General features: G+C 38.3%; 1 protein-coding gene across 1 annotated transcript in view; it reads left to right on the forward strand.

The window, feature by feature from the left end:
- The window catches only part of PDZD8 (PDZ domain containing 8), a 59,322-nt gene that overhangs the window by 21,550 nt on the left and 25,438 nt on the right, over positions 1 to 12,334 (forward strand). Inside the window, exon 3 of the mRNA XM_021295471.2 lies at positions 3,026 to 3,128. Within this exon, the coding sequence (XP_021151146.2) occupies positions 3,026 to 3,128 (103 nt within the window). The remainder of the gene's footprint in view (positions 1 to 3,025; positions 3,129 to 12,334) is intronic.

A 12,334-nucleotide genomic window follows, 5' to 3' on the forward strand; every position in this document is an offset into this window, starting at 1 on the left:
TGTCTGACCTGTTAAAAATGTAAGTTCTTGTACAAGTGCAACACCCTCACAGAACTCAGCCGTTGCAAAAATGCTGTTCTCTCTCATTCACTTACATTTTTGAGGAAAAACAAAGTAACATGCTGCTTTTATGTGCTCTGTGGGGGGGGTGTTTTTGTTTGTGGTGGGTTTGTTGATTTGTTTTTAAATATACACTGTGAAGAAACTCTTAAAACCTATAAACTGTGATTATATTAGGTGACAACAGTCTTCCAAAACTGTCATCAAGTGGGCTTTGTAAATCAGCATTTGTTTCAGTAGATAACCTTTGTGGACAAGGAAATTTTCCTAAGATACTAATTTAGTAAAACAGCGCAGATAACCTAATGTTACCAAGACTGACTTTTCAAATTTAGAGTTTTATGGGTTCTTTTCCTTTTGTTTTCAAGTGGACTCCAGTGTTTGGCAGCAGCACCTTATTTAAGTATGTGAATATTGAATCTGCTTTTGACATTCTTAAAAATTGGTGAATATTCTGCTAATTTCAGCTCCTAAAATACAAACAGAGGCCAGAGTTGAAATTAAAAGAATTAAGGAAGAGTTGTAAAGGAAATAAATTCAGCTTGCTTTTATGTATCTGGTAATAAATAATGTTACTGAAGGTTGGTGTGAACTTTGCCTGCACACACTGGATTGTTTTTAGATTTGCGGATCAGTTCTTTAGCATCATCCTACAAAAAGCAGGAAACTCAATAGCTGTGTTATTCATCCTCCTTTCCCAAAGACTAGAAAGACTTGCTGAAGTTCTTGACTCAACGGGGTATAGATATCTCCTTAATGTTCAGTTGTTTTGAGTGTGTTATAACAATCTTAATGTCAATCTTTATCTGTAGCTGTGTTATGGAATATAGTCCCTTTGTTTGCATGCTACTGGAGGTGTTATTCAAACAAAGATTTCTATAGTATAGTAGCAATTAAAATGTCCCCTTTTTGTTTTTCTGAAATTGGATTCCAAACTCCAGCACAGTGTCCACAGGCCAGTGCTGCTCTTTAAAATTTAAACGTATAGTTTTGTTGTTTTGCAGTATGTTTTTTTTCAAGTTGAGTGTTGGTAACCTAATGTAAGGTGAAATCTCATTACGGTTAATTGCTTTCCGTGTGACTTTTATGTTAAGGTTCTGGCTGAAAATGATGTTTTCTTCCTGCCGGGAGCTACCTCTTGTCCTGTTCTATCTTAGCTGCCACCAGTACAAAACAGCCAAATAGCTTGTGCTGATATTTTAGAGGAACAGTAAGTGCTCCTGGAAAAATTCCCTGCAGAGTGTGTCTGTCTTTTCTGTATCTCTGAATGCTTTGAGTAACTGTCTTTGGTCTATCAGCTTTGTTGTCTGCCTTTTTTCTTCCCCTTCTGTGTCCCACTTTGCTTCTCTCTCCTTTGCAAAGCTGGGGGAGAATTTCTACTGCCCTGTCAACACTGATGATAATTGCTCATAAGTCCCTTCCCTGCGTCTTGTGAAGTTAGGTGACCATAAGATGAAATGCAATGTATGCAACCAGTGACCAGCCGTGGAAAAGCTTTAATGACTTGGCTGATATCAATGTGTGACAGATTGTGGCAGACAGAGGAAAAACTGTGTTACTCAGAAGTGACTACCAAAAAGCAGAATGGATAAGCCACAGAGGGTTGCTGGGGATGCCTTAAAAATAAGTGAAGGTGGCTTGAGTTTGTCAGTTCAAGTAACCTTGAACCAACTTAGTCTTGTCCAGACAAAGTACAAAGTTGGTTCTGAGGCTGGATTTCTGCTTATAGTAATCAAATCAATAGTGTCTAGACAAATGAGCGCTGAAGGTCAAGCTGGAGATGGGGTTGGCAGCTGCTGGTTGTGGAGTTTCCCTGGAGCACGAGGCCTTGCAGGACACAGCCGCTGATTGAGCCAAGACCAACCGGCACTTGGCACATCAGGTGTGCTGGGTACCAACCCAAATGGGATCTTCCCCCAGCATCTCCCCCATGCGTTCATGTACTCAGCTAAAAGCCAGTTAGACAAAATCTTTCTAGAGAGGCATAGAAAACAAATCTTTATTTACCTCTCCTTGCTGCAGTGCAGGCTGGAGAACTGGCATAGCCAGAGAGGTGTTTTCCCCGGGGTCGGCTTGATTTTACCAATTCTAATTGTTGGTGAAAGTTATTTTCAATAGCTTTACTTAATCTTCAGAGTATGTCTACTACTTATTTCCGCATCTGGAAGGCTAGGCGCTTTTTGATCATAAATATTTAGCCTAGAAACATTATTTAGCAACATCAAGATGAACAGAGAAAATTGACATATTTTTCTGACAGCTTTTGTCTGGATCATCTAAAAGGTTGTGTAACACTTCACAATCACAAATGAGACACTTTGGGTGAAATGTGTATGGGAAGTTTGGGGAGGGAATTAAAATCTACTGCCTCTTTCAAAAGAGAAGATTTGTTGGAAGTTTTTATTCCAAAATATATCTACGTCCAGCTACTGTGGGATAAGCTGTGTACAACTTTGTTTCTGTTCTATAGCCTAAAGGTTATTGGTTTGGTTAGTTTGTTTTTTCTTTTATAGTACTGTTATCTGCCTAAAAAGCTTTATAGCCTTCTGTAATAGGGTGTTGTGAATGAAGAACCGCTCTTTCATTTGTTATGAGTGTTACAAAAAAATTACAGATATAAGAGGTTTCCAATTTAGTGAAATAGCAACGTAAGCATTAGTAAACTGTGACTTTAATCTACAGTAACGCTCCTGAACCAAGAAATGCTGCAGTGTATTATGAAGTTTAGGACTAGAGTGGAAGACTCTTGTGGCTGTTTTTGGTTTTCAGTTATATTTGATATTTTTGGAGTTCTTCCACTAGAGGGTGGCAGTGTCTTTCCTTTGATGTAGAGCTGTGCTTATGGAATCTTTTTTTTTTGGACTTCTCTGTGCGTACGCGCTCATAATAATAGAGTGATTTTAATATGATACCTGGGATATATGTAATAGTATTACAATTCTTACTATAGGCTTTTCTATTTCAGGTTACTTATATTTGGATCCTACGAAAGAGAAGCGAATGTCCATTGCACAATGGAGCTGAGCAGTAATGTTTGGGAAGAAAAATCAAGAAGTTCAATTAAAACGGTAAAAAAGGGTATAATCTTTGCATGTTGCAATATCTTATGCTCTTAATACATTTTCCTAAGATATGCTCCTTCTAGACAATCAAATGGGTGATATAGCAGGGAAGAGAAATACAACAAAAACCACACAAAACCAAACAAAAGAGACTCAAACCCCCATGGATATTCAGTATTTTTTAGAGTGTACGGATCCTATCCTGTCTGCTAAAGAAAAATACTTTTACAGATGTCTGCAAAGATAGAAAGTAGTGGTGCTGGTGGTACTGTAAGTTAATCTTTAACTAATTGTTGCACTTGATAACATGAGTTCAGCAGCATACAGCCTACAAGTTGCCTCTTTGTGTATGTGGGAAGGATGAGTTACCTTTTTTCTTCAGAGGTGCAATGTAGGAAGGAAGCCTTTCAGTTTGATATTAGTGTGTTATTGTGTTAGTCATCAAATTGAATTGGGCTTATGCTGAGCAATAAGTAATGTGCCTATTGAAAAAAAAAAACAACAAAACTAGAAGCTTTAAAAACACTTTAACAACTGGTTTCATGCGAAGAAATCACTGGAACAAAGGTCAGTGTCCTCTGATTTACTCTCTGCTGTCTCACAGCAAGTAGCTTAAGCCCCATGCCTTTGTTATAATATATCTGACTGGAGTTGTATTTGGAGACCAGTGTCATTTTTCCATTGGAGCAGCACGAATCCAGAATTTCACCATTTCATTCAGTTTCTGCAATTAAATTCCACTTTGCATTGTTTTAAATACCCCTTGTGACAAATGCTATGATACTTGTTTTCAGCTTACTGTATATTATGTTTTGCCTGAAAGGGTGTATGGCTGAGCAAAAGACAGCCTCTTTTTGTTGTTTTAGCTGCTGTATTGGCAGCTCAGGACTCTGTTCTTGAGCTGTCTCTGCTTTGGCCTCTCGCCCTGCTCCTAATGCAGCCCATGGTGGGTGTGTGGTTACCATTTCTCCAGGCCAGCTCCCCCAGTTGACTTTGCTGTCTGGTGGCTCCAGTGCCACTGGGAAGGAGAAAGGGGTGCGATGGCAGCAGCTCCAGCCAGGTGAAGCTGCTGGAGCCACCAAAGGTGATGGTTTAAAGTGTTCCAGTGTTCCAGTGAGAGGAATTAATGAGTTCACTTAACTCTGGAACTAGGCAGGAGGTACATTTGAGTAATTCATTTTCAGACCTTGTTTAATTTATGCAGCAGTTTTAAATTTTCTTTAACTTTTTCTAGTTTGTTTTAATCTAACGGTTTAAGCTTCTTTGCGTGATCACATAAGAATAAGGTAGGTGCAATTCAGCCTTAGTAGTCTGGCCAGTTCATAGCCATAGCCCTTTCCTAATAATAATAATCAAAACCCATACACGGTTTCAGAATCTAGACCCGATCCTGCTAATACTTGCTCACGTGGATGACCCTCGTGTTGGGATAAGCTGTGGATGCAACCATACATGGATCTGGAGGGTCGATGCTTTAGCAATGGAGGTGGCAGTGTGCTGATTTACCCTTACGCTTCTCTGGACAAACCAATTTGCACTTATTTTTTAGATAGTTTTGAATAGCGATACTGGAATATGTTCTTTTACACTCTGGAAAGAAAAAACACTCTGCAGGCAGCGTAGCACCAGGGTGTTTGTGACAGCAGATGGCAGCAGGACTGAACTGATGGAGGGTGGAATAGCTCCTTTTTAAAACTACAGACAAGTACTCAGGGTGAGACTATCCAGAATTTATCTTCTGTCTCAGCATCTAAAACAAAGTGGCAGCTTTTTAAAATTTCTTAAGCTTTTGGAAATCTGGCCTGCAATGTATGGAAGGGTTTTCTATGCGTCTGTCTTGCAGACCTTCAGTAAGGGCCGTTCAAACGCCGCCTGCCAGAGAGCAGAGGCTCCTGCATCTGAGCTGCTGCATCTCTAGCTGTGATGCGCTGAGTGTGCTCAACCACATTGAACTTTAGGCCACCAGACAGGTAACATAATTTTAATATGTTACTTTTGAAAGTCTTGGTATGGTTGAATATGGAAAGTGAAAATGAGCGGCTTGCAGAACTACTTTTTGCTTTTCAACTTACATTCAGCAGATGTAGTGAAATCATGGAAGTCTCTTCCTCAGGAAATCAGGTTAAATATGCAAGTTAAGTTACAAAATATTAGGAGATCTTGCTGTGTGGCAAGAATATCACCAAAGACTCTTGACGAAAGTGTTGCTGACATACTTAACATTGGAGCTTAGTTATTTTTATGAGAAATGGTAACTGTGTGAATAGCTGAATAGGAATCTATAAAGAAAAGACATTGTGATATTTTCCAAGCAAAATGTTTACTTCTATCATTAATCACGATTTTTAGCTCTAACGCAGTGTTAACCACAAGGCAGCTGATTGCAGTGCTCAATATCTGATATCTTTTAATGCCCACGTGTGCAATAATTGAGATGAAGTTGTTAGAATGAATAACAGCTTCAGAAACTACAGAGGAGAGATGATAGACTAAGTTTAAATAAAAAGTAGATACCTTTGTTCTGGTTTAAAAGTGTCTAATTTGTAAGAGTCTCATACAGGCATGAGAATAGATCCTGTGATTCAGACTATGTTCTGCAAAACTCCTGAGGAAAATTCTCATAACTTTCTGTATTTCCTGGCATTTTCATTCTTTTTATTATGTTAGTAGTAGTGATAAAAGATTAGACGGGTTTAATACTTCATAATGAATTTTGGCGAGACTTTAATCTGATCTCATTATTTATGGAATATTAGTAGGTGTCAAAATTGTCTTTGAAAAAAGACAATGCTGTGTTATGGAACATACCTGGGGCATTATTGAAGTGTCTGTTTTAATACAAGGTGTCTCAGGCTTTAAGCTGTTTATCAAATCAATCTGAAACACCAATAAAGCTTGAGAGTCGTGATGTGGCACATTCCCATGTGACACATGTAAACATGCTTAAATGTCTTAATTCCAGCAGCATGTACTACTAATTAACATTAATCACCGCATTGCTATGTAAAACTTAATTACTTATGGATAGGATGTAGTAATTAGACAGCATTAGCAGCATTGGATTACTAGACAGGTGTTCTATGACTAAATAATTAGTTATGTCTAAATAATTAGGTATATGTTTGTAGATATTAAATGCAGGCTGTGTTGTAAATGTGGATGGCTATGTCCACAGAACTGCCAGTTAGCAAAACCAGATGGATTTCTACAAGTGGAAGGAGTTGTTCTGTTTTCCCTTGGAGCACGTCTGTTTAGGGCGCACCCTTGACCTTGTTACACTTGCTGTTTGCTTTACCTGTGCCAGCACTTCATGTCCAGTGTTCTGAAAGAATAATGTAATTTTTCAGCAGAAACTGAAGTTGCTCTGTGAAAATATAGTCTGACTTCCTTGAAAGTAGCACAAGAATGGACACAGAAATGCCCTTGGGGTGTTAGTAATGGAGACTTGAGGCAGCTTTGCAGGTGTAAGTACCTGTGCAATGCCCCAGGGATGCTCGGCTGTCCCGAGTGGGGTGAGCACTGGCACTCTGCACTGCTTCCAGTAGGGTAGGGAATGAATTGAGGCTGTAGTTGTATAGGAACGAGGACATTGGTTTGTATGAACTGCTCTATCTTGGTACTCATTTCTTTAGGTACTGATTTCCTTTAGGCAGCCATTCTTTAGGTACTGATTGACAGGTAAATTAGTTTTCTACAATTTGTAGAAACTATTGCAAATAGATTCTTACCTCCTAATACTGTTATACCCAGGAAGCACGTGCAAACTGTAAATGGTTTCTGTTCTTTAGCAGTTGTAGGAATGTAAAGTAATGGGGGAGAGGTACTCAACTGCAAAACAAAATGTAACCATTCCAAGTTTTCTTCTAAGTCTGGGTTTGGTTTTTTTGTATGTGTGTATGGGGGTTTTTTTGTTTGGTTGGCTTTTTGGTTTTTTGGGGTTGGTTTTTTGTTTGGAGGGTTGTAGGGTTTTTTTTGAGGGTTTTTTTAATATAAGTTCAGGAGCACAAGAGAATTATTACTGATCTTGAAATAATCAATGCCTTTAAATTCAGGTTTTAAGTAATATGTTGTCTAAGGTGGTACTGTAGGAGTAGCCACAGTTTTATATTCCTGAAGGTAGTGAGTGTTGGTTTTGTTTGGTGTGGATTTTATTTTTTGAATCCTTTCTATACATGCTAACTTTAGCAGTACAGAAATTGCATTTCTTATTCTGCAAAGGAAAAATTTCCATCTAAAGTTCCACATCTAGTAGCCCACAGGACTTTTGTAGCTGTTGTCTCAGGAGCACAAAGATATGCTGTGAAGTAACCTAATAGTAGAAAGAATTAAGATAAGCATCCTACCACTCTTTCAGGAATTCTGCTTGACATTGATTCTCCAGTTCATTCTGAACATTGTGGTCAGCACTGGAGTAACTGAAGGTGGGGACCAGTGACACCGTCTTTCAGTATTGCGTGCTGAATTTGTGCATATGTATGCATACACATATATAGGCTGTGATCTCCACTTGTTTTGGTGAGGTTATCTTGATGGCTATGGCCTTTTATAGGTAAATTTAATGGTAGTTTTGAAAGTGCTGTAGGCAGGCTGGTTGGTACCTGTTTATAAAAACAATGCAATATTCCTCAGCCTTTCATAAAACTAAATTTCCTTTATCGGGGATTAAGGAAAACTTAAAGGTATTCCAGTACCATAACATATGAATGTAAAATGAGCAATAATATAAATCAAATCCAGCAACATCTGAAATGACTTGCCTGAAGATACTAAACTATAATGTCAAAATTTCAAGCAACTGTGAAACGTTAATTTGTAAATACATGGAGTTAAATGCCTCACAGTTGGCATTTCAGTGTCCTTATTTAACAGCCTGCCATTTCAGCACTTAATCCTATCACAAGAAAGGAGGAGGATTAAAGCAAGAGAAGCTTTTTGAAAATGTCACTTTTTATGAAAATTCATGATCTTGTAAAATTTGATAATATTTGTAAATACAATGGGGAATAGTTCTGAGATTTGTGCCTTACATAACACTCGGTAATCCGTCTTTCAAATAAACTTGAAGGCCATCAGGATTTTTTCTGCCTCATCTTCAACATTTAAGCTTTTTGACTTGGGGCTTCAGGAAGCTTTTCTGTGATTCAGTGAGAGACTTTCTGTGGAAATGCACTGTAATTCTTCACTGCTTAGGCTATTGAATGTGAACATTAGAAGAACCAAACCAAAAACACAACAAAGAAATAACACTAACAGCCTTTTTTTTGTAGCGCATGTATATTCAGGTAGTTGTTTAAAACTAGGTGTCATCTCTCTAGTCACTAACTGACCCGATAACTTCTTGCCTGCTTGTAAACCATTGAGAAGCTCTGGTGTCCTGCATCTTGGGGCATGCACAGCCTCACCTGGGACAGGTAAGAGCAGCGCTCACCACACTTTACCGCATTTGGCAGCAGATGGTACCAAATGCATCACGTGCATCCAAGCCTGTAACTTCCCTCACATGCACCTTCTTTCTTAAGGCCATGCTTGAAATTGAATGCTGCAGATTGATGCTTGAGATGGATCTGACTTGCTGAGTTTCAAATGTAAAATACCAGATGAAAAGATGAGTGAATAAAATAAATAATAAGCAGGGCTTAATGCTCTGTGTGTGGGCTTGTGCTTCCCCGTGCCCAACTACAAGAACTCATCCTGGTACTCGAATTGGGGAAGAGAGGTTCTTCTGCAGGCAGACACTTGTCTCCTATAGTGGAATATGTCTGTTTTGAAGCCACTTAATTCCAGTCTAAATCTCCATTAGATTTTGTAACCAAATTGGACTGCAGCTGTCATTGGTGTTGCTGTCTATTCAGCTGGGGTCTTTGAAGTTGATGTTTTTCAGGGTGTTGCATTGTCTGAACATTTAGTACTGGCCTCCTGACTCATCACAGGGTCATGAAGGAGGTGCTGCCCTTGAGATGACAGCGGTGGGTGAATTCACCTTTGTGAGCCCTCTCTGCATGACTGTTCTAGGACAAAAAAGTATACAACTTTAGGATTCATCAGGGATTAGTTCTGTTCTTTTAATGCTTTTTACAGAGCTGATAAACAACATTCATTTTTGCTGTGTGTTTTTTTCCTTGAAGGTTGCTCATGTTATAACTACTCTGTAGTACAAATTCCTTGAGTTACCTTTTATTTGCCTGTCTTCTATATCTTCCTTATATCCTCCTCTATCCTCCTTATAGTACCCAGTTTGAATAGCAATTGTAAGCTTTTCTTGGCCTAATTTAACTTACAACTTTGTATTTAAAATAAAGAACAATTATTAAGTAAACACTAAATGATATCTTTTCCTTAAAAATGCTTGTGAAGGCTGAGACAGGCACACTGTTTCACTGGGCCACGAGATGTGGTGCTAATGACTTTTCTTTTTGGTATCATTGTCATCTGTTCTGCTACATGTCCAAATATTGGATGCAGGAAAGCGTTTAATGTAGGTTTACCAGCAGCTGTGTTTCTCATTTGCAAAGAAATTGATTTACAGTGATAGCTGATCTCGCTAAATAAATAGATGGTTGATGCATGAAAGGCAACTTTGTTTGTGTAAACAGTATGGCCTATTGTAATAGAGATAACAGTGTTTTATTGATCAGAGTAAACAAAGTGGTTTCTGGGTAATTCAGTATATTTCTGAACTATTTTATTACGTCCTATGGCAAAATTGTATGGCCAGATGAGCCAGTAGCTTGGGTTGGTGACTGCTGCACGTGGCTGGAGTGGGAGGGGGATGACTTAGATACCCAAAACCACCTTTGGAAAAATAAGCTGTTGTCATTCTCAGTGGTTTATAGTTTGCTTTGTGCTTTGTTTTGTTTTCTTCAGTCTTCTAGTTTACTTTTATAAAGGTGCTCTGAGAAAATATATGTTTGAAGTTAACCTCTTCTTAATGCACTGAGGGCTTTTTTTCACTTTAGAGAGATTGGGATCTGTTCCTATTAATGAGGTAATAGTTGGATTGAAACTAATTTACCGATTTGTATGAGTTTTAGTGATGTTGTAATGTTTCTGTACCAAATCATGACCTGACCAAGTAAACTGTTGTGTGTGTCAAAAACCATTGTTTTCATAAAACAACAAATAAGAAGAGCATCTGTGTTCAAATGTTTAATTACTGAACAAAAATATGCTTTCTGGTTTGTACCAACGTAAAGAGAAAGCTGAGCGGGTTGAGATAGAAAGTGCCTCAGAAAAGGTGTCAGTGGCTGTGAGTGAAAATACTTGTTAAGAAATGGTGAGGTACTGGCACTTGGTGCCTATATGATCTCCTAAAACCAGGTAACTTGTAACGTCTGAGACATGTAGGGGTTTGACGCATGATGAAGTGTAGGGGTGTTTGTTTCTGACTGCAGGTTGCTCAGTGGTAACTTGGCTGTGAGTTATTCCCACAAGTAAATTCATCATCTGGAAGTTCATCTTGCAATTAAGGAGGAGAAAATGATATTGTAGTTGTGCAGACTGTCAAAGGATGGGCAAGTGCTTGTAGTTGTTGCAGAACAGCTAATGTTAAACTTATGACCCTTTAGTGCCTTCAGTAGTCTGTTATTGCCCTTGGTTCCAAGTATAGACAATTTACCTGTTTATACACTCCGAAGTTCTGTAATAACTACTGAGAAAAGTCCTGAATACCACTTAAATTAGCTGCTTTGTTCCCCGTTTTCAAAGTCTGAGTAGCTTTTTACTATAAGTTTATCAAGAGCCTGCAGTTCGATTGTGCATTTAATTTTGGGTTTACTCTCTATAGGTTGTCAGATACCTTCCCATGCTCTCCTGCCATATGTCAAATGCTGCTGTTAAGCTTTAGCTGTGCTTGTTCTTTACGCTACTTATTGCTGCTATGGGCTGTGCTACAGAAGGAGCAGAGCAAGTTTGTGTGCAAATGGATGTCCAGGAGAAGTTAACTTATTTTAGTAGGATTTTGACCAAATTGGTTATACCATTCCTATGTGGCTTGCTTGCTTGGTGTTGTGTGGTTGATGGGGGTTTATTTGTTTGTTTGTTGGGCTTCTTTTTTGTTTGTTTTCCCCCAAATTGGCATATTGGGCTTGGAGACTTCACAGAGTCTTTAACTCATGCCAGATCACTGAAAATGATGGATAAGTTTGGCGGACCTTTTGGTGATATACAGTAAAGCTGTTATAGGTTGGTCTCCTGGAAAGTTTCTACTTTTCATTTTGTAGTAAGAGCGTAAATATAGAAGCTGCATTAGCTTAAACAAGAAGCATCATCAGGCTAAATATCAGGAATAAATTTAAATTTGTAATGAAGATTTTTTTTTTTAAGGACCCTTAATATTTAATAATTATTATCTATATGTGCTATATAGTTATTGTTGAAGATTTAACTAATGAACTCATGGTTCTTTAATGTAGGTATTTGATGCCCTTCAGTGGGAAGGAAATTAATTTTCATACACCACAAGTAGTTGATATCTAGTTGTCTTAAATTTTGTGGTGCAAGTGTCAAAATACAGGCACAAAAACTGAGTAACTGCAAAGATAGCCATTCATTTTGTGGGAAGAATTCCCTTACTCTGAGTGCAATCCTATGTGATGTTGCTATAATACTTTTATGAAGCCAAATGAGTTAAGTGGTTCAGATGCTTCAACTAAAGGTGATGCAATGTTGTTACATGTGTCATATCTTACCTTTCTAGAATGCTGTAATTATTTAACTGAGCATTGTATCAAAATGACTATTTTTCTTTTTCGTCCTTTCTCCGTCTTCAGTCATAAGCTGAAGCAGAAATTACCTGTTTGTCTCTCAGTGTTGCTAGAGATGCTTATGGGTCAGTCAGGATGAAGTTCAACATCTGGAGGCAACAGTGAATGAGAATGGGATTTGGAGGATTTATATGTTGTCATTATTTTCAGTAGTCACTGGCTATTCCATGTCTGTAGAACAGCAGGAGTGAAATCTTGCTTTATGGACAAAAGTACATGTTAAGGTAATAGTGCAGGATAAGTGATTCTTCTTGCTTTTTTTAAAGGGTGACTAAACATTTTAAATTCAGTAATTAAAAAAAAGCAAGCATTTTGTGATGCAAGTGCGGCGCGTGTTCTCCAAATGCTTTATAATGATGGCAAATAAAAATGAGAAAGTAATATGAGTGGGCAGCATAGCAATTGCCCTGGAAAAGCCTTGGGGATCGAAAATGGAATTGCTGATTCCCG

Source organism: Columba livia, chromosome 6 (genome assembly GCF_036013475.1).
Source record: "Columba livia isolate bColLiv1 breed racing homer chromosome 6, bColLiv1.pat.W.v2, whole genome shotgun sequence".
Classification (NCBI taxonomy): domain Eukaryota; kingdom Metazoa; phylum Chordata; class Aves; order Columbiformes; family Columbidae; genus Columba; species Columba livia.